General features: G+C 42.0%; 1 protein-coding gene across 5 annotated transcripts in view; it reads left to right on the top strand.

Annotated features, from left to right (window-relative positions):
- Positions 1 to 21,982, top strand: part of MAPKAP1 (MAPK associated protein 1) — a 243,342-nt gene that overhangs the window by 164,314 nt on the left and 57,046 nt on the right. For 4 of the 5 annotated variants that reach the window (XM_047699106.1, XM_047699109.1, XM_047699108.1 and 1 more), the window contains one exon: positions 15,926 to 16,033. The exons of the other annotated variant lie outside the window; for it this stretch is intronic. In XM_047699106.1, the coding sequence (XP_047555062.1) occupies positions 15,926 to 16,033 (108 nt within the window). The remainder of the gene's footprint in view (positions 1 to 15,925; positions 16,034 to 21,982) is intronic. 5 annotated transcript variants of the gene reach the window in all.

Genomic DNA, 21,982 nt, shown 5'->3' with positions numbered 1-21,982 from the left:
GGACTCTGCTTCTCCCTCTCCCTCTGCCCATCCCGCTACTCATGCTCTCTCTCTCTCTCTCAAATAAATAACTAAAATATTTATTTAAAAAAAAAATGCCTGTCAGAGGCCAGCATACTATAGTTTTTCTCATTAAGTCCAACATGGCTAACCTCTTTTTCTAGGATGAGAACCAATGAAACTAAAAATACATATCTTTAAATGCTAAAATCAAAGTACTTGTCACAGAAAGACGTTCACACTATAAGAGGAGCTACAAAACAGATACTGCCATCCACCCAATTAATTCAGTAAGTCATTCATCAGACATTTGCCAAGCTCTATAACTGCAAAGATGAGTGACTCCCCCCCCCCCTCACAATTCACTCTTGGGGTTCACTGGATCACTGAGAGTCATGGCAAGGGAGATTCTACAAACTATTTAAATTGTTCTTTTGGTCATTCTTCACTCTCTGTTTTTCCTCATTTTTACCAAACAATTCTAGTTGAATTCAGGGAAACTACATGTGCAACTTATACACAGAGAGATCCAGGCAGGTAAGTGGCATCAAGGGCAGGACCAGTTTTCTGAGAGGCACACTAAGAACCCAGCAGGGTACTAAGCCCAGAGCAGGATTCTGGGCAGGGCTGAGCTGGAGGCAAGTTTACTTAATCTGAATGAGACCTGAAGGTCAAGGCCAGATTAAAGAAAGGAAGTCTTGTTTTGGGTTGGCTTTAAATTGCAGAAATCTTGCCTTGAAGCAGAACCTGCAGGTGAGAGGAACATTAAGTGGTAGGACTTTCCTTATTATGAGGAAAGGAAGCAGGCTGTTCTGGGAATCTGGTAGGTCCTGATGTTGTCATGGGGGTCAGACAGAGAAACGCATATGCAAAGGGTCCTAGAGGCCAGATAAGACTTAGAGAATAACCATGATATGGTTATTCTATGATACTCCATGATACTTTGCACTGAGCAGTGAGGAGACCAGTTCGGCTGGCTCACAGAGGACATAGTCTGACAATTAGGATGGATAGAAGGTCAGGAGAACAGGCTAAGGAAGTTGTGAAAGGATTTTAAGCATGGAGGTGGTAACCTTAAGAGAGCACCCTCTGACAATAGGATAAAGAATAGATGGCTGGAGGCCAGGAGAAGAGTTGAACACCATTATTGGGGGCTGGACGATAAGCAATGCAAGGGTGATGTATTAAATGGGTAGAGTCTTTGGAACTTGGGAGTTGACTTCCTATCAACAAGGAGGGAAGGCTGAGTAAGAAGTATTCCAGACTTGTGAGTGCCCTGTTCACTACTCTGAATCTTTGGGGCTCAAATGGTCCTTGTATCGGTAGTGCCTACCCCAGGACTTAGCACAGGGTGGGTTCAGTAAATGTTTGATGGACAACTGAAATAATCCAGTATCACTGGAAACCCAATGACAAGGAAAAAGAGCTAGTTGAGTAGAGAAGGTTAATATGTTTGTAGTTGGTTCTCGTGTGAAATTAGAATCAATTAAGTGCTTGGAGCTCTCTTCACTCCTGCAAAGGCAGGCCTGAGCCACTTATTGTCAGTGGTACTTCCTTGGAGAGTTGATGGAAGCCCCTGTGAGGCCCTGCAGACTGTTGTCCCACCCAGGGTTACAGCCCCTTTACCGGGGCCAGTGGCACCCAGCCGTTGAGAGAACACAGTCACTCTTGGTGCCTCACGGCTTTCGCTCAGTAGCCTGTCAAGCACATGCAACTATTCTCTTCATTTTCAGAGGCAGAGACCGAGGTTCTGAGAGCTGTAGTTTACCCAGGCAAGTCTCCGGCATGAGCAGATTTGAATAGAAGTCTTCAGATTCCACTGTATCATAACAAAGTCTGCTGATTGAAAACAGTTGGCCCTAAGCATGCTCTCCATTGACTTAGGTTGGAATCACCACTTTTTTACAGCTCAGAAAAGGCTACAGACAAATGAAGTCTTTTTTGTTTGCTTCTTTTGTTTTTGTCCTTAGGTGTTTGTGACTAAATTCACTAATTTTGCTGGCTGTCAAGGCTGTGTTAAGGAAAATGGGTTTGAACTGCTGTGGTTTTTGAGTACTGGACTGGATGTCAGAAACCTTTGCCATCACGGGAAATTCTGTCACTCTGGATTTACTATCTGTTCCCCACAGCTGAATTCCTCAGCAGTGTGATTTAGCACCCTGGCTCCCCATCAACCGGTTTTGGCATTTATTTGAATGCATTACTCCACTGGTTTCCATAAACTATTTTGCAATTGTTTAAAATAAATGACTGTTTATTTCCACAAAAACCATCTGTATTTCTTTACAGAGTAGCAGATAACTGTACGTAAAATTTGGTAATGTCACAGTGACTCAAGTTAAGAGAAACAGATTAGATTGAAAAATTGAATGCTAAGGGACAGTGTTAAAGGTTTCCATCCTCTGTAACAAGTGATACCTGGATTTGAAAGTGGAGGGGGGAGATGTTTCTTTTTTAAAAGTAATCCTAGGCCTCCTTTCTCCAAAGGGAAGTACATTCGTGCCAGCTGGGTAGTGACAGGATATGGACTATGAGCATTCCTCTGTCCCTTCAGCACTCTCTCTGCCTGGAGTGGTGTGTGGGAAGCTCCTATCCAGAAGCTTCCAGACTTCTCCACTTGGGTTATCCATGCCTTATCTCTTCTTGTTCTGACAGTGGTGGGTTCCTAGGCTGTGTGTTATAGCTCAGAGAACTCTGATAGGAAGCACATTGGGACAGGTTGCTCTTGTGAGAAAAGGCAGGCCTAGGGAAGGGAACTGAACTGATGCGGATGGGATTGGCCCCTGACAGGTGTGGTCTTCCATTCTCTAGCCAGTGCCCAAAGCAGCACAGATCTCCACCAGCCCCGTCCATCCCCAGGAAACCCAGTCAGAGTTGGGGCTCTATAGTGATTGTCCAGTCTATGGGGACATTTGGAGTCAGCTGGAAGTGGAACTTCAAGTCCCCTCTGGAGGACGAGGTAGGTAGTCAGGGTGGTGGTCAAGTGGGCTGAGTTTCCGCTTAGTCACCCAATAGACACTGAAGCACCCCTCCTGCCGTGGCTGCCCCATGAGCGCAGAGCTCCTGAGTCTGCACTCCACCCGCATTTTGCATACAGCTGGTACGAGAGACAGGCCCAACCAGAGACCTTCCTAGTGTGGGTTGCATGGAGAAGTGCGGAGGCAGTGGTACGCACGCAGCTTTGACTTCTTGAGTAGGGGAAAGCGAGGACCAGCGATGTGAAGTGAAGGGAAGACTACTTCAGACAGAGGAAGCAGTATGAGCAGAGCACAGAGGGTTGAAACAGCATGGTTCGGAGGATATTTCTGGATTACCGTATCATTAGGTGGGAGGTGGGAAGGGAGGGAGATGAGACCAGTTTGGCAGACCTCTAGAGGTTCCAGCCTCTGCTGAAGAATCATACCCCACCCCCCGCCCGGTGAAGCTTGGACAGCAGAAGCAGAAACCCAGGCATATGATCTGTGGAGTCCTTAGAACAATTCTTAAGAGGGAGGTACTGGTGCGCCTGGGTGGCTCAGTGGGTTAAGCCTCTGCCTTCCGCTCAGGTCATGATCTCGGAGTCCTGGGATCGAGCCCCTCATTGGGATCTCTATTCAGCAGAGAGTCTGCTTTCCTCCCGCCCCACCTCGTCTGCCCCTCTGCCTACCTGTGATCTCTGTCAAATAAATAAATAAAATCTTAAAAAAAAAAAAAAAAGAAGAAGAAGAAGAGGGAGATACTGTTATTATCCCTCATTTACAGGTGGGAAAGCAAGGCATAAAAACATTAAGTAATTGCCCAGGGTCACACAGCTAGTAAGTGGTGGAGCTGGGAATTCAAACCTGAGCAGTGTGGCTCATAACCACTAGACCTTCTCAAATGTGTTGGGGTCAGCAGGGTTTGGAGGGCACTCCCTAGAACACACACACATATACACGGACACATACACACATTACTAAGTTTAGGGCAAGGATCAAATCCAGACTTTCTTCCCACCCTCCCAAGCTACAGGGAGGGACTCCGAACATACTGCCTCTTGTCTCAAAGCCTGAGTGGAGGTATCAGGACTGTCTTAGAGGGAGAATGAATAGGGCAGACAGAGACAGTATGGAGTCACCCTTTGTTTTCCACAGCCCATCTAGAACCCAGGTGGAGGACAGAGCAGGCATAGTTTTCTAGACTAAGGTGATAGAGGAGGTTGTCAGGTGGACAGTCTGACTCATGATCTGCAGTCATGGCCTCTCTGCGGGCCTGTGGGTGCCAGCAGCCTGGCCTCAGATGTTCCAGTCCTCTTTACCTGTACTGCTCAACTCCTTTGGGCAGCTCTGGAAGCTTCTGTGGTCCATCCTATGCCTTAACTCTGGACATGGGAATCCCTTGAAGAGACTCTATGCCATTTTTGTTCCTGGGCCCCCAGCTGCTTAGGTGTCTCCCCAGCAGCCACTGAGCCCCCATTACCTGTGAGAAGCCAGAGATAGTGAGAGGGGAGTCCAGAGGACATAGTCCATAGTCTGACCTAGCTGGAATCACCTCTCAGATTGCTTATTGTGGTTTTTTTTTTAGAATTGGATTTTTAATGACAGAAGTAATACCTATGTATACCACTGTCAAAAATCTAAACAAGATAGAGATATGAAGTAAGAAACCAAAAGCCTTTGTCTTTGCTACTATCCCATCCAATGCATGGAGGTAATTCTAGTTAACAGAGTAACCATGAGAGCAGTTTGGCTGATAGCCTTCCAGATTTTGTGTGTGTGTGTGTGTGTGTTTTCAACAATTTTCAACAAACACACACACGTAAATGCATATATATAGTTGGAGTTTTACTTTATTAATATGGAGCATACTCTGGCGCCTGGGTGGCTCAGTTGTTAAGCATCTTCCTTCGGCTCAGGTCATGATCCCAGGGTCCTGGGATCGAGCCCCGTATCAGGCTCCCTGCTTGGTGGAAAGTCTGCTTCTCTCTCTCCCACTCACCCTGCTTGTTTTCCTTCTCTCACTGTGTCTCTCTCTGTCAAATAAATAAAATCTAATATATATATATACATATATACATACATACATGTATGTATATATATATATATATACATACATGTATGTATGTATATATATATATGCACACATATATATATGGAGCATACTCTATACATTCTGTATCTTTTTAAATTTAATAATGTGTCATGGAAATCTTCCCATGTCTTATTAATTTAGCTTATTTTGTTAACAGCTATATAACATCCCAGTGTATAGATATACCGTCCTTTATTTAATCATTTCCTGCTGGAGAATATTCAGACTGTGCAATTTTTTATTTTAAAACTGCTGCAGTGAACATCTTTGAACATACATCATTGTGTACTTGGAGTAATGCTTCTCAGGATAGATTCTTTTGTTGGGTCAAGAGTCAAGGTTGTTCAATTTTAAATGCCACCTTGTTGAAGTCATTCTTTGAACAAAGATTATTGAGCACCTACAAAGAGCCTGTTGCTGTGCTAGAGCTCTGGGAATATAGAGGTGGTTTTATTTAAAAGCCCCTCCATCCTCATCCTCAAAGATTTGTGGGAGTGGGGGGAAAACAATGACAAATAGAAATGCTTCTAATCCAGCATGCTCAATACACTGAGAGAAGCAAGGCCCCAAGGAAGTTGCAGAGAAAGAGCCCTTGATTCTGACATTTGGGCAGGGCTGCAGAGAGGAGGGGAGATGCCAAAAGGTGTGCTTCCCTACTCCTCCCGGGAGCCCATCTGTGAGACTGGGTCTTCAAGAAGAAATTTGTTCTAAAGAATTATGATGCTCCTGCATTTTCTTCTACACAAAGAAGGAAATCTCAGCTGTACGCCCTTCCCTTTCCTCCTCTTGGCACTTTCTGATTGATGATTGGAAATGATGGCAATACATAAACTATTTTTCTTTTTATTTTATGACCCGGTAATAGCAGTAACATATTTCCAGTAAATGTTTTCTATCGCAATAAAAAAGTTGTAACAAGACTAGAAATGGGTATAGTTAAACCCTAAAGAAATCATACTTTCAGAACTGTGGATTGAGGCAGTAACTCTGTAAATCATTTAACTTAGAAAAAGGTCCCCTTCCACCCCAAAAAACTTAGGGCAAGCAGTTGGTGTTTAAGTGTCCGTGGGATAGGTGTCTGCTGTGAGGGCTGGGGGAGGCCTCAGTTTTGAGCCCCATAAGACCAACTACTTTATTTCTTCCCACCTCATTTCCCACCCAACTCCTTTACTCCTTTCTGAGCCAATAAATCATCTCAACCTTATAATTCTTCTTCTCAATCCCTAAATCAAGAAGATTATAGCATGCTCTTTCAGGAATATGGCATGTTAGTGCAGTTAAGAGCATAGGCTCTGGAAACACACACCTGGATTCTTGTCCTGGCCACACTGTGGACACATGACTTAACCGCTCCACATTTTCCCCCCTCTATAAAATGAGGGCCTCTATAAAATGAGGAATACAATGGGGCCTCCCTCATAGAGTTTAATGATTCAGAGTGCTAATGCACGTAAAGTGCTTTTGTTAAGGGCCAGGAAAGTCCTCACTGTTGCTCACTGTTGTATTAAAAATGGGCAAATTGATGATTTTGTTAAATTTGGATAGCAGTATAACAGTCAACATTTATTGAGTGTTTATTATGTCCTAGACATCATGTTACACATTATCTTTGCAGTTACTCCACAAATGTTTAGATCAGCTAATGTGCCCAGTGTCACATAGCTTGTAAAAAAAAAAGCCAATATTTTAATCAAGTTCTTTCTGACTCCAAAACCATTGTCTAACCACTGCATGTCCGCCTTCTGGGGTTAGTACTCGGTGGGAGCAGAGACGGTAAAACTCATCAAAACTACTCAAAAATTGTTCTGTCCTACACAGTCATGGCCTCCTTTGGCTAATAAAGATTTTAGAGCAGATAGTGAGCCCAAGGGCCAGACCAAAAAAGAGACATTTCCTTTCCCTAATTGTAGGGAGAGCAGCCTGCCCTTCAGCAGATCCTTGCTTTGGCCATATTACTCTTAAGATAACGGATGTCTGCTTTTTTCTGTTTGTCTGGTGTCCTTAACATGCTCTAAAAATTAGGTCTTTCCCAGCCTTTGTCTTTAATTTCTGATTCTGGCTGACACCTTCATTAATGGTCCAGTACAAGCTTTCTGTCAACTTGAAGACTACTGTGTAAAAGTGGTTTTGCTGTCCTATCAATAATGGTCATAATTTCCCCAATACTCTCATCAGCAGTGAATTGAGTCTTGCAGCAAAGAAATGGAAACCCCAGTGCAGTGGTTTTAAAGTGATTTGTCTTGTAGACGGCGTCTTATTTCAGTAAAATCAGGTCAGTGCGGCACTGCTGGGTCAGATGTAAGTCTGATACAAATTACTTGGAGGAAATTGATCATTTGAACGTTAGGTTATTTTTAGCTACTGTAGCTTTTTAATATCTCTCTTTTTTTTCTTTATTTACATCTGTTTTAGTAAACTTTAACCATCATCATCAGGCAAATTAAATGTCTTCTCAATTTCAGCCAAGCCTGTGACTAGAGGAAAGAAGACCGTCTCCCCACCAGGAAGGCAGGAGCCTTCCCTGCATGGTTTTGGGGTTGGCCATAGTTCTGGCCTTGTTTAAACACTTAGGCCCACTCCTCCTCATCCTCCCGGCGACCCCTGTTCTGGGCTTTGTTTGTTGCACAGACTGGCCCCTTGACCAGTCTGTTCTTCATTGCTATTGAAAGTTAATGGGGGCAAAATTGCATTCCCAAACATTTGAACCTGAAGTGGCCAGGGCCGAACTTAGTTGATCTCTGGTGATCGGTTCAATTTAGTTACGATTTTTTGCCATTAGGCTGGGGCTGAATGATGGTGATTTGGTTGAGGCCAAATGTCTGAAGAAAATTGGCTCTCTGATAAGAGTGCTGTTATCAGAGGGGGCTCCCTTCTCATTTACATTTAGATGAGTATTGATTATTTATTTACTCAGAGAAGTGAGATTCGTTTCCAATCTTATCTTTCTCGTCTCTGCTTGTCAGCAGAAAGAGAGATAGAGCTCCTGACATCAGGCCAAGATAACAGCACTTTGTAGTAAAGATAAAAGTTGGAATGGGCCTTTTTCTAGTCTTGACTGAAAGGATAAGTTTTAAAAATTAGAACTGATGGGTCATGCTTTCAAAACCTTTCCTGAAGGTTTTGCAGTTTAACTAGGCAGGAGAATTGGTTTATTGGAACAGCCTTGGTCTTTCTTCTTTTGTAATAGGAATTGTATTTAATTTGATTATATTCGGCTGTTTCACTGAGAGCAAATTGTGTATTGGCTCAGAAGAGGCTAAAGTGTGACCTTATTGTCATGTCAGCTTGTTCCTCTTTTATTATTTAAATTCCAAATTATCCAATCTGAGCCTCAGAGGGAGTATAAGCTACAGTGGCTATCACTTGAATATAATTCAGTGCTTACATTAAGATCAAGCAGAAAATGATTATAGTCTCCCCTAGAGGAAGAGTTATAAGCGATGGCACTGACACTAAACGCAGACATTTCAGAATAGCTGATGTTGGGTCTGAGCTCTGTATTGACAGCATCAGCTTGTCAGTGGCGGCTTTGGCTTCAGTGAGGAACTCAGGATTCTGCCAGCCCCTGCCATAGAGCAAGTGCGGCTTGGCACAGTTTGCCTCGAATGGGCCTCCCTGCCACCAGTCTCCTCCAACCCATTATCCACAGTGTCCCTAGAAGAATCTTAACACAGTGTAAAGCTGATTATGTCACCTCCCTGCTCTGTTAGCATCTGTGACCAACAGACCTTGACCGATAGTCTGGGCCAAGTATCCCAACGCTCTTACCCCCGTGCCCCAGCAGAACTGAGGCCTTTTCCACACTGAATGTCTCCTGGTCCCTGTGGGCTCTTTAGTACCTCTTTGGTTTTGGACATGCTGTTCCCTCTGTAGAAATGCAGTTCTTCTCCTCCTTCACTGGCCCTGAGTCCTCCTTCAAGACTGTGCTCAGATGTTTCCACCTCGTTTGCCTCTTCTGTGCTAACACAGCACCTCATCCAACCCTGCCTGAGGACAAGCGCTGACTTGGGCCCTTTGGATAATACCTGCTCCTGTGTGTCCTGCCACCTCTCCCAGCCTCCTTGAGGGATGGAATTACTGATTATTCATCTCTGTGGCTGGGTCATTGTTGATAGGTTTGTTGTATGGGTGTGTGGATGGCATTGTAACATTGCCTGTCCTTTGATATCTACGCTGCCACCATTGGCTCTGTGACCTTTACTCATCATTTTTAGATTATATTCATTGAGCCTGAGCTTAGGGAACTGTAGGAATCCTGGCTGCTGAACAAGTCTCTAGTCTTATAGATTGAAAGCAAGCTTGTTTAAATAGGTATGCTCCCTAGGGACGCCTGGGCGGCTCAGTTGGGCCGCTACCTTCAGCTCAGGTCATGATCCCGGGGTCCTGGGATCAAGTCCCACATCGGGCTCCTTGCTTGGCAGGGAGCCTGCTTCTCTCTCCGCCTCTGCCTGCCACTGTGCCTTCTTGTGCGTGCTCTCTCTCTGACAAATAAATAAATAAAATCTTTAAATAGATACGCACCCTCTCCCACCTTGCAGCCCTACCTTGGACACACATGAGAAAGGATATGACATCTGTTTGATGCCAGCATTCCCTGCCACCCGTATCTTCCCTTAATGGGGCTGTTAGCCTGTTGGGATTCTTGGCTTAGGGGTCCACCCGCACCTCATGTCAGCCGGCCCTGCTCCAGCCGGTCCTAGCAGCAGTCGTGGGTGCCATCACTGAGTACTGTGCTGAAGGAATCAAGGATTGTCTCATTTCATCTTCACAGCAGCCTTCTGAGAGAGGTTCTTTTATCCTCATTTTACAGATGAGAAGATACACAGAAGCTAAGTAACTTTCCCAGAATGCGTATCTGGCCCTCTTACTCCCTGAGAGGGTGCATGGAGTTTTCTGCTCAGAATCCGGCCTTTCCTCTTACTGGCTCATACTTCATCTTTTTCTGGCTATAAGAAGCCCTTTAAATTAGTAGATTTAAATAGATTTTAATAGTAGTAGATTTTAATAGATTAAAGCAGCACTTTACGCTGGTGAATGGACAATGACGGACATGAAGGCACGTCCATGGAAGTATTCAACTTTTGACTCTATCATTTTTCTTCAGACAGGTGGTCCTCAAACTTGTTCCCGTACTCAGCAATAATAGTGAAAAGGTAATTCATTTATATCTCACTTCAATCCAGAGAGCACTTGGAATATATACATTCCTTATAATAGGATAAAAATACATAAGTTGAAAGACGACATGAAAGGAAAAGGAGGGGGCACCTGGGTGGCTCAGTGGGTTAAGCCTCTGCCTTCATCACAGGTCATGATCTCAGGGTCCTGGGATCGAGCTCCACATCGGGCTCTCTGCTCGTCGGGAAGCCTGCTTCCCCCCCCCCACCCCGCCTGCCTCTCTGCCTACTTGTGATCTCTCTCTCTCTCTCTCTCTGTCAAATAAATAATAAAATATTTTTTTTAAAAAAAAGGACAAGGAAAATAAAGATCCAGAGGATTAATTGTCATAGAAGTGCGGGCCCAGTCAGCACGGTTGGATCACAGTTTAGTGCTGAGCTTCCTCACACACAAAGGAGAAAGGGAATCTCTCTGTTAGTACAGGAGTTACGTGAAGCTGTCTAAAGATACAAAAGAGCAAACCAGTTGCTCCAAGAAAATGCAGCTTTTTCCTGAGAGTGAGGTCTGAAGGACGTTTCTCCCCTGTGTCTTTTTTTTTTTTTAAAGATTTTATTTATTTATTTGACAGAGAGAAATCACAAGTAGGCAGAGAGGCAGGCAGAGAGAGAGGAGGAAGCAGGCTCCCTGCTGAGCAGAAAGCCCGATGTGGGGCTCGAACCCAGGACCTGGGATCATGACCTGAGCCGAAGGCAGGGGCTTAACCCACTGAGCCACCCAGGTGCCCCTCTCCCCTGTGTCTTTAGAAGGAAGATGCACAGTGATTGAGTCAGTGGTCTCTCTTTGGGCTTCTGCGTTTGCTTCCCACTGGAGTTCAACTCTCAGCTGGCTCTCAGCTGTTAAGGAATTGTGTGCTAAAGCCTTTTATGTTTCTGTCAAGGATTGAAGGGATAGAGGAAGCCAGACTGACCATGTATGTATCCACCATCCGAAGGATACTTCAGATTTCCTTTGAAACTTATGTGCTGAGACGTTTGCCTCAGGTTTACAAAATCCCATAAAAATCCTGCCTGGGTATTATAACTTGGATCCCTCCCTAAGTGTCCAGAGCAGTATTTTGTTCCTAGACCATCCGGTGACATGGTATTACTGCAATAAATACATCATTGGAATGCCCAAGCAGGTTTTCCTGTTGCCGCGCAGTAACTGCTTCCCAGAATCTTCCTTTTGTGTCCACATCCACTGTGAAGTAGAGGGCATGTGGCTTCATGCGCAGCTGTGACATTTTAAAACCTCTTTCTAAAGGTGGATGTTGCCTTGAGAACTATGTCTTGTTCAGTGTGAAGGAGACTTTTTTATTTTATATAATCGTTTCCTTGGCAAAAATATATTAATAGAAACTGACCTCACAGCTTGCTTTCTAAAGTGGTTTTGGCTGCTCTTTTTTCTTTTCTCCCATGTTAGCTGCCTGAAAATTAAGCATTTGATAGAGACTGTAGGTTGATAGATCTAGTGGGTCTGGGCTGTCATAGTCTTGATTATCATCACCAGACGTTTATTAAGAACTTGTTATGAGGGAGGCGGTATGGTCTGCAGGTATTACAGAGCACAGGCTGGGGCAGCCCGGCTGTGAATCCTCATTCCTCTGCTTCCTATGGGACCTTCTTTATGCCCATTATTCAGCCTTTGTTAGTTCCAGTTTCTTCTTGCATGAAATGGAATTCATATTCTTTACATGCTAGGGTGACAAATCAGATCATCTGTATAAAAGGCCTAGCACAGTACCTGGCATACAGTAGCAAGCCCGGCTATGTTATGATCTCTTAGTATTGTTATGGTCTCAAGAGGCGGCTGTGGTGGATAGCTGACACTTACCTAACACTATTAATGTATCAGATACTGTTCTAACTGCTTTACAGCTGTTAACTCATTGAATCCTCAGGCCTTTGAGATATTATTATTCCCATTTTAGAGATGAAGAAACTGAGAGATACTGAGTTGCCCCACAGTCATACAGCTAAGTTGATCAGCCAGGAGTAGAGTGAGGCAATCTGGCCCCAAGTCTGTGCCCCTAACCACCAGGTTATATTGTTTCTCATACATACACTGCCTCTCATTACATGATGTGGCCTGAACTTATCCATCTGGCTTTTTCAGAGGAAAATTCATGCAACAGTCCTTCTATGTGAGATGTTTTATCCCCTGGGCAAGAATTAGGAGTGAAATTGATATTGTAAGAGGCAGTTTTCCATTTGGATTTCGATCTGAAGTCTCATCTACAGCTTAACCACCCTGCCTTCTCCAAAGTAAGACTCATCAGTCCTTTGCTAAGCTCAGAAATGGGTTTCCAAATTGGTCTTCAGCTTTTATGGAAGAGCAGGGCAGAAAATGACACTCGAAATTTCAATTTAATGACAAAACTGGGCACACGTAGGAATATTCTTAAGGAAAGATGGAGGGAGAGGGTCTTTCTGGATAGAGGGGGAAAATAAGGTGACCCTGTCTTCATAAGGACCCAAGTTACAGCCGTTGGACAGGATAAATCAGTATGTATGGATTTCATTAAAATAAATTATTTCAGATCATTTTCATTTTGAATTTATAGAAACCACAAGTTAAGTGATTCAGAACCCAAATGAAACTACAAATCTACAAAAATCTATACTTACAGTATAAACAATGGCCTCTTTATAATTGGCCAGTAATTTATATTTGCTAGAGGAAAAAAGATTTAAAACACAGAGGCTTTAGAGCCCAAGACCCTTGGGTTTTATTCCCCCTGCCCTACTTCCTAGGCCAAGTTTGTGATCTTGGCCAAGTTACTTCAACCTGCCAACCTTTAGGGTCCCAATCTGTGAAATGGGAATAATAATATCTGCCTCTTAGAGTTGGGAGCATACACCAAGGTAACATGCAGAATGCTTGGCATATAATGAATGGCCATTCAGTACGTGAGAGTCATCATCATATTAGGCTTCAAGGAGAAAATGCTAAAGCTACTTTCACGAAACAAACTATTTCAATAGAAATATCTGCAAGACCCAAGAAATGAGAGTAAAGTTGAATGATGGCAGTTATGGCTTTGAGAGTGGTACAGGGGGCTCATCATGTTTAAGGACTAGAAACCCTTCCTACTACTCCCTGCCTTCCCTGGTTTCCCTCCTCACGTCTCCCAGGCAGCTGCAGAGCCTGGAAGGAAAGAGTGCAAAGGAGACCAGCCTGATACACATCGCCATGCAGCCAGGCCCTGGCTGCCAGCGATCAAGAAAGTGGTGGCTTATTTATAGCCCCGCTCTCAGGTAGGCAGACAGCTTGAGAAGCCCAGCCCCCTGTACACTGTGCTCAGAGTCAAACTAAGTAAGCCTAGGTTGCAGGGTTACTTGATGAACATAGCGATCTACGTAAACTGATAAATGTCTGGTTTTGATTAAATTATCACATGAAAGACCCATTAGAGAAGCCACAGTGTGTGATAATTATGGTATCCTCAGAAAAATGGCATAGTAAGAAATCAGAGGACTTGCAAGTATATATGATGTATTTTAAATTATAAAACTAGCCTTTATTTATTATAGGAAATGTGAAAAGTACAGAAAAACACTAAGGAAAAATAAAAACACTCATTATCCCACCATCCAGTGTAAGCGCTATTCACATGCTGGAAATAACCTTGCGGTCTTTTTTCCCCTGTGACTTTACACATGTTTTTTTCACAATTGTAGCCTTCCTGCACATACTGTGTTGTAATTTGCTGTTTTCATAAAGTAGCGTATTATAAACATATTTTATAAAATTAAGCATTTTTGCAGCATCACTTTTAATATCTTTATGGATTTTCATAATATTTTGTTTAACCAGTCTCCTATTGTTACATTTAGGGTGTTCCCAAATTTGGGCTGTCATAAAAAAGTGAATTATTACAGCTAAACTTTGTACTGTAAATTCACAGAGGTGGCTGTCACTGTCTGGCACACTGTGTTGCTGGGAGGTCCTGGGGATGGAGCAGTCCAAAATTGTTTAGCAGACCCGTGTCTCACAAAGAGGTGCTCTAGGGTCAGCAGTGACTCCCTTCCCCTAATGGGCTTGAAGAGGCCCACAGCTATGAAAGGTGAGTGCTGGGAGAGGAAAGGAAAGAAAAGAGAGAGTGCATAGAACTCTTCTCACCGGTTAAGTTTTCTGGAAGTTCAGCTCGGCATGATTTTTCTGTGATGACTTTCCCTCAGTGAGTATGGGGATATCAGGAATCAGCAATAAACATGCCTGGTAATTGACGAAAGTCGATGATAGGTGACAGATATCGGAGACTGGGAATTATCAGTGTTTACATACCTTTTTTTGCTAAATATTTTTGAAATGAAAATTTAACTGTATAATGTTGAAATACAGTACCCTCTTGGCCTGTATATAGTGTATTAGAGTTTATAAGAATTATGTAGGTTCCTGAGTGTGTATTTTTGTAAACAGATAGTGTTTTGAGCACTGTTGACTTAGCAAAAGTTTAAGAGCTATATGTAGTGTACAAAAGACTCGTGTGTGTGAGAACTCTGAGACTTGCTAATGACATACCAATTAGAGAAAAGATAGACTGTCCCATGAAACTGACATGACATGACAGTGCTCTCGATGGACGTAGAACATAGGGGAGGAGAATGACATGGAGGAGGTGAGTGAAATGCCTCCAACTAGTGAAGGAGTAGTACTGCATGTGAATAACAAGTTGACAACAGCTGAAGAACATATCTAAAAATATGTGTTCCGCCTGGGAGCCCTGGAAGGCCTCTGATACTTTCCTCAGATCTCTTACACCTCCCCTCTGTCTGACCAAACACGCCTTTCATAGTCAAAATAATAAGACAGTTTCTTACACCTCTAATCTTTTCAATAACCATTAACAACAAGAGCAGTCTTTTGAATCTGATCATTGGACCCGTTAGGTGTTATCTGAGAAGAACAAGATTGTCATTTGGCTTGACAAAGAAATACATGAATAAATGTATAAAATGCCCCAGTGTTTTATTAAGATCTGCCAGAACCCCCTGTGTGACACAGGCTAGCTAGTATTCTTGGTTTTCAGTATTATTGAACCGGTGTCTTTGTGTTTTCATGAATGTTTCAACAAAAACATGAATCAGCAGCTACTGTCTATTACCATCACCCAGAAATCAGAGATTTTTGTTTGTTTGTTTGTTTTTACCTCACCTGCTTTTTAAATTTTTTAAAAGATTTTGGGCTGTAATCATATTAGACGTCTGAACATACTTCCTGCTTATAATCGATTATTCATTATTATATAATGATTATTCATAAGTACTTCTGTGGGAGTGCCTCCTAGGAGGCAGGTGCATACTAAGTATTTTTTCTGTATCATCTGTAATCTTCAGAGTAATCCTTAAGGTATAAGTATCCCTCCCATTACATATTAGGAAACAGAGGCTCGGAGACGGTAGGTTACTTGCTGATATCTGAGAACCCATGTAGCCATGTTGCAATTCCAAGTCAAGCCAGCTCAAAAGCCATCTGCCTCTCACCTTGTTTGGGGGAGCTGAGCAAAAAGAGAGCTGATAATAGAACAGACAATTGTGTAAAACCTTGTGGGGAAAAAAAACCCAAACTCTTCCATCTTGGATAGCTAGACCCTCTCAGACAGACTTCACCGTTTTCCTAGTGCTTTATCAGCTTTTCGCCAGTATGTGGTGTTTTTTCAATGTCAAATTCATTGTTTCAGACTTCCTCCCCTCCTCCTGCCCCTTTGATCTTCCAGGCCCTCAGTACCGCCTGGAGAAGCAGAGCGAGCCCAATGTCGCCGTGGACCTGGAGAGCACTTTGGAGAGCCAGAGCGCATGGGAGTTCTGCTTGGTCCGAGAGAACAGTACGTTGGCCTCCTCGCTCCATGCCTGCTTTGTCCATTGCAAACATGCTTAGGAGTCCTGTGTTTGGGAACGCTCACTGGTCTGGCTTCCCCAGGCAGATTTGAAATGACTTTATTTTCCAAGACAGATCTCAGCCTTTGTGCCAAAAGTGTGTTCCAAGTGAAATGATTGATTTTATACATTTTGGTAAAAAGTCTGCATCCTGTTTAGTACTGTGTGATTGATATTTTTCTGTTAAGCTGTATCTTCTTAAGTTGGGAGCAGCCCCGGAAACAGCTTAGAAATAAATATGAGGACTTTTCTGAGGCCAAGACTATTTTGTATATAAAACAACTGGCCCTGTCAGTATCACTGTTCAGACTTCTAGTTTTAGAAAATTCTGTTTGCATATGCCTTAGCAGTAGGCCATGTAGTGGTTCCTAGAGCTATGCTCTAAGTCTTTTTAAAACTTCAGTTCATTTCTTCTTTACTTTTCTAGTTGTGAATCTTTGCTACTCCCTCTTCTATACTCCCACTGACTCAAGGAACAAGGATGTGAAAACTGAGATTAGGGCAGCCAACTCTCCACTGTCATTCCCGCTATGGGACATTTACACAGGCTATTTCTTCTGCAAGGAGCACACTTCCCCCACTCCTGTTACCCGTTTCTCATCCTTTGTCTCAATTCAAATGTCACATCTTCAAATAGACCACCTGTGATTCCCTCCACCCCCCCCCCTCACCTAAACCTGATCCATTCCTCACTTGGGTATCCTATTCTGTTTGGTCATAGAGTAGACTACTTTTTCTTCATTACATATATTTCGGCTTATGATTATATATTTTTCTCAATGATCATTTGATGTCTGTCCCCCAACTAGGTTGTCAGGTCTATGAGGGTGTCCTTGACCCATGCAGGTTGTCCCTCATTATTTCAGCAAATATTCAGTCATCATCCACTATAGGTCAGTACTTTAGGAGTTTAGTCAATATAGATTGAATGAGTGAATGAATGGCAGTTTTTAGTCAGGCCACTGACCCTCTAAGCAAGACCAGCTTGCTACTCACTGACGCGAGGCCTTTGACAGCCTCTGCTGGAGAGGCATGCAGAAGTTTCGCCGGGATGGTGAAACATGATCCTTGCATTTATTTTTTTCAAAGATTTTATTTATTTATTTGAGAGAGAGAGCGTGAGAGGGGGTGGGTCAGAGGAAGAAGCTGACTCCCTGCTGAGCAGGGAGCCCAGTGCGGGACTCAGTCCTGGGACTCCCCAATCATGACCTGAGCCGAAGATAGTCACTTAACCAACTGAGCCACCCAGGTGTCCCTGATCTTTGCATTTAGCAGCAAATTCTTGAAGGCAGAAGGTTGGTGTCCCCACAGTCTACAGCCAGTTATGAATATCTTGTATAAACATGCAGAGAAATAAAAATCAATTGGATTCCCAAATGGTATAAAAAATTCCAATAAGTAGTAAACAAAAAATGTTTATCCCTATCAACAATGTAAGATAAAAACATTTTAGAGCAACAGTGGAATACTTTTCACCTGTCAAATAAGCTGGGTAGTTCAAAAAGAGTCCTTACTGCTGGGAAGAAATAGGCATATTCAAATACCAGTGACTAGTGCAAGTTAATGTAACTGCAAAACTATCTAGAGACCTAAAAATGTTTTCCCCAGTATTTCTGCTTATGGAAATCTGTCTTAAGGAGGAAAAAAACTGAAATGCAATAAATATATGTGTATATTGATCGTTGTTAGATATTTATATTATCTAACACTAGAAGAGTAGTTAGATAACTTACGGTATATCCCTATATTAGAAAATTGTGCAGAGCACATCACATCACCATTTGGTAAAGGCAGACCAAGTAATTTGAATAAATTCTCCCACTGAAGATAACTTAAAAAGCTGATTAAAAAATATAAATCATCACCCTAAAGTCATCAGAAAGCACAAGATAAAAAATATGGTCTATATGTGGGAGAAGATTGAACCGAAAGAACGGAGATGAATACCTAGGAACAATTTTACCCTGACATCATCCAAATTTGAGGGCTGCTGTATTCAAAGGAAATTTTATAGCATTCAAATTCATATATTACAAAAGAAGAAAGGCCAAAAAGTGATAAGCTTATAAGCATTTAGTTCGAGAAATTAGAAAAGAAACCAAATAAAGAAATATAAAGAGAATAAAAGGAAGGAAGCAATAAAGAGCATAAATTAAGGAAATAGAAGATTTAGAGACATCAAAACCAAAAATTAGTTCTTGGAAAACATTAATGAATTACTAAACCTCTGATGAAATAGATCAAAGACAAGGAAGAAATAACAGAAACAAATGGTAATAAAATAAAAAGGAGGTATACTTTTATTATCAAGGATCTGCAGTTAATAAACAGGTAATAGGAATTATTTTTGAAAGCCTCCATGCCAAAAATTGTGAAAATGTAGATGAAAAGGACAAAGTCCTTAAAAAGAAAAAAACTCAACTTACCAAAATTGACACAAGATGAAATAGAAAACTTGAGTATACTCACAACTATTTTGAAAATTGAATTCACAATTAAAAACCTTCCCACAAAGGATAATCTGGCCCAGATGATTTCACTGACTAGTTGTATCAAACACTTAAGGAAGAAGTAACTCCAGTCTTACATCAGCTATTCCAAAGACTAGAAAAAGAAGTGACACTCTTCATTTCATTTTAAGAGACTATCTCAGTCTTGTTACCAGACCCTAATAAATACTATGCAACAAAGAAAATTTAAATAGATACAAATATCCTAAATAAAATATTAGACTGAATCCAGTAATATATTAAGGGAATAATACAGCATTCCCAAGTTGGGGTTTTTTGGGGTTTTTTTTAAAGATTTTATTTATTTGACAGTGAATGAGTGAACACAAGTAGGCAGAGAGGCAGGTAGAGAGAGAGGAGGAAGCAGGCTCCCCGCTGACAGAGAGCCCGATGCGGGGCTCGATCCCAGGACTCTGAGATCATGACCTGAGCCGAAGGCAGAGGCTTAACCCACTGAGCCACCCAGGCGCCCCCCCGCCCAAGTTGGGTTTATTCAAAGAGCACAAGGTTAGTGTGACTTTAGAAAAACCCAGTCAAGGGGTTGCCTGGGTGGCTTAGTCGGTTAAGCATCCAACTCTTGATCTCAAGTCAGGTCTTGATCTCATGGTTGGAAGTTCGAGCCACTCACTGGGCATAGAGCCTACTTTAAAAAAAAAAACAAAAAACAAGTCAAGATAATTTGCCACAATAACAGATTAAAAGGATAATCATCTCAGGAGATGTAGAATGTTATCCAGCCATTATAAGTTGTGTTTACCGAAAGTTTTCACAACGGGAGAAGTAAGTTTTGATGTAATATTAAGGAGGAAAAATACCAAGGAAGCAAAATAACACATACAGACTAATATCAACTATGTAAAAACAAAACAAACAAAAAGAATAAAAGGAAATGCCAAAATATTAATAGTGGTTGTCTCTGGTTGGCAATATTCTGGGTAATTAATTTTCCTTCCCCTTTATACTTTACTTACACTTTCTGGAGTTTCTATAATGAGCATGCATGACTTTCTAAGAAGAAAAAGTAAATAGTAAAGTTAAGTTTACTTAACTAAACTGTAAAGTTTACTTAACTTTAGATAAAAATTACATAATAAGAGTAGCTCTTGGGGCACCTGGGTAGCTCAGTTAGTCAGTTAAGCATCTGCCTTCGGCTCAGGTCATGATCTCAGGGACCTGGGATCAAGCCCTGCATCAGGCTCTCTGTTCAGTGGGGAGACTGCTTCTCCCTCTCCCTCTGCCTGCCTCTCTCTCTCTCTCTCTCTCTCTGTCAAATAAATAAATAAAATCTTTTTAAAAAAAATGTAAGAGAAGCTCTTAATCTAACAATCCTTATGATACTTGAAATCTGAAGCCATGTATAGTACTACACCATGGCACACCCAAGGGAGAATTATAATAACACACCCTTTGCAACTTGTTTATCTAATATTTTTTAACCTGATTTAAATGGGTAATCCCTCCCTCCCTGTCATGTTCTTTCATTCTTTAAAGACTCTCCTCTAAAGCAAACTGGGGTCTCTAATTCACAGACAGGAACTCTGTAGTGGATTCTATTTCAGAATGTTGATTCTTTGTCAAATGATTGAGATGAAGCGCTATTTGTTAGCATCTTACTAAGTTTTTTGGACACATGATACTTACTCATGTTAAAAAAAAAAAATTGCTCAGATAACAAAGTGTCTGTAGTGAAAACTTCGTCTCTCTTCTCTCCCTTAATTCTCCTTCCAGAGACAACAATTGTTCCCAGTTTCTTCCATATCTTTCCAGGGATCATCTGTGTATATGCAAGCATACTCTGTATAAGGATGTGACTGTATCCCCCACAGGCATGTATATGCTCACACATACACAGTGTTCACACACATTTATACTTCCCCCTACTTAGAAGCAAATGGTAGCAAACTTACATTAGAGTGCTCATTTTTCTTTTATCTTTTTTTTTTTTTTTTTTTGCCAGAGAGAGAAAGCATAAGCGGGGGGAAAGGGCAGAGGGAGAAGCAGGCTCCCTGCTGAACAGGAAGCCTGATGCAGGACTTGATCCCAGGACCCTGGGATTGTAATATGAGCCGAAGGCAGATGCTTAACTGACTGACAGAGCCACCCAGGCGCCCTTTCTTTTATCATTTTAACAATACATTGTAGAGATTATTCCACATCAGTTCACATGCCACTCCACATATAAATTCACTTCTTTCTTTTTTAACCATGACAAGGTATTTCATAATATACTATGATTTCACATTAGTTTTTTTTTTAATTTTCATTTTTGTTTGTTTTGTTGTTTGTTTTTTTTAAGATTTTATTTATTTATTTGACAGAGATCACAAGTAGGTAGAAAGGCAGTTAGAGAGATAGGAGGAAGCAGGCTCCCCGCCGAGCAGAGAGCCCGATGCAGGGCTCGATCCCAGGACTCTGGGATCATGACCCGAGCCGAAAGCAGAGGTTTTAACCCACTGAGTCACCCAGGCGCCCCTGTTGTTTGTTTTTAAAGATGAGGTCTATCTCTCGTCCTAGGAAAAAGGCACTGTAAGGATTGGTAAATAAAGCTTTGAAATCTTGGGTCTTATTCTCACTTCTCTTCTAAGCATGAGCATAGTCTTAATAACTTGTGTGACATCTATGAGCCTCAGCATCCCCATCTTAAAAGACATGCAAGAAATTCCAGTTGTCTCACTCTGAGTCAAAATTGCTATGATCGTAGCCTTATCAGCATTTACAAAGGGCACAAGGCAGTCGGTGGCTTAGGATCAGTGGAATATTATTACTAATATTTGTAAAATAGAAGTAAATTATAAAAGCAGTTTATTCCTTTTCTAGAGGAGGTTTTTTTAATCTTTTGTTTAATTTTAAGTAGAAATCCCAGTGAAACAAATACTGTTCTCCCATAGCTATATATTAAGAAGTTGGATTGAAGACAAAAATATTTCAGAAATAGAATTTTTTTTGCTTCTGTTGGTATGTTTGATCAGGCCAAGCTTGCTGTCCATAAAGCCATTTTGGAGGTGAACTAAATTAGGAGCATCTATTATGCAGTGTGTAAGAGAATATGCTATTGAGCCAGATTGCCTCGGTTCCCATTCTGGGCCTGTCACTTACTGGCTGTGTGACCTTGGACAATTTACTTAACCTCTCTTGGGTAGTTTTTCTGCCTTCACAAGATTGACAGAATTCAGTGAGTTTTAATAATCATGAAGCTCTTAGAATGGTGTGTGGCACATAATAAGCACTCAATAAACGTTAACTATAATTAATAAATAACAGTATGCTGTGGCTGACAGAGCAGATGAGCCACAGATGTGGAGGTCTGGAATTATAGACCTGTTGGGGCCCTCAAGGAGGTGTGTGATGGGGGGAACTGATACAGAATGGAGGGAGGAATGGGAGGCA

This window comes from Lutra lutra, chromosome 13, assembly GCF_902655055.1.
Source record: "Lutra lutra chromosome 13, mLutLut1.2, whole genome shotgun sequence".
Taxonomy (NCBI): Eukaryota; Metazoa; Chordata; class Mammalia; order Carnivora; family Mustelidae; genus Lutra; species Lutra lutra.
This window is presented reverse-complemented; position numbering and strand designations above follow the sequence as displayed.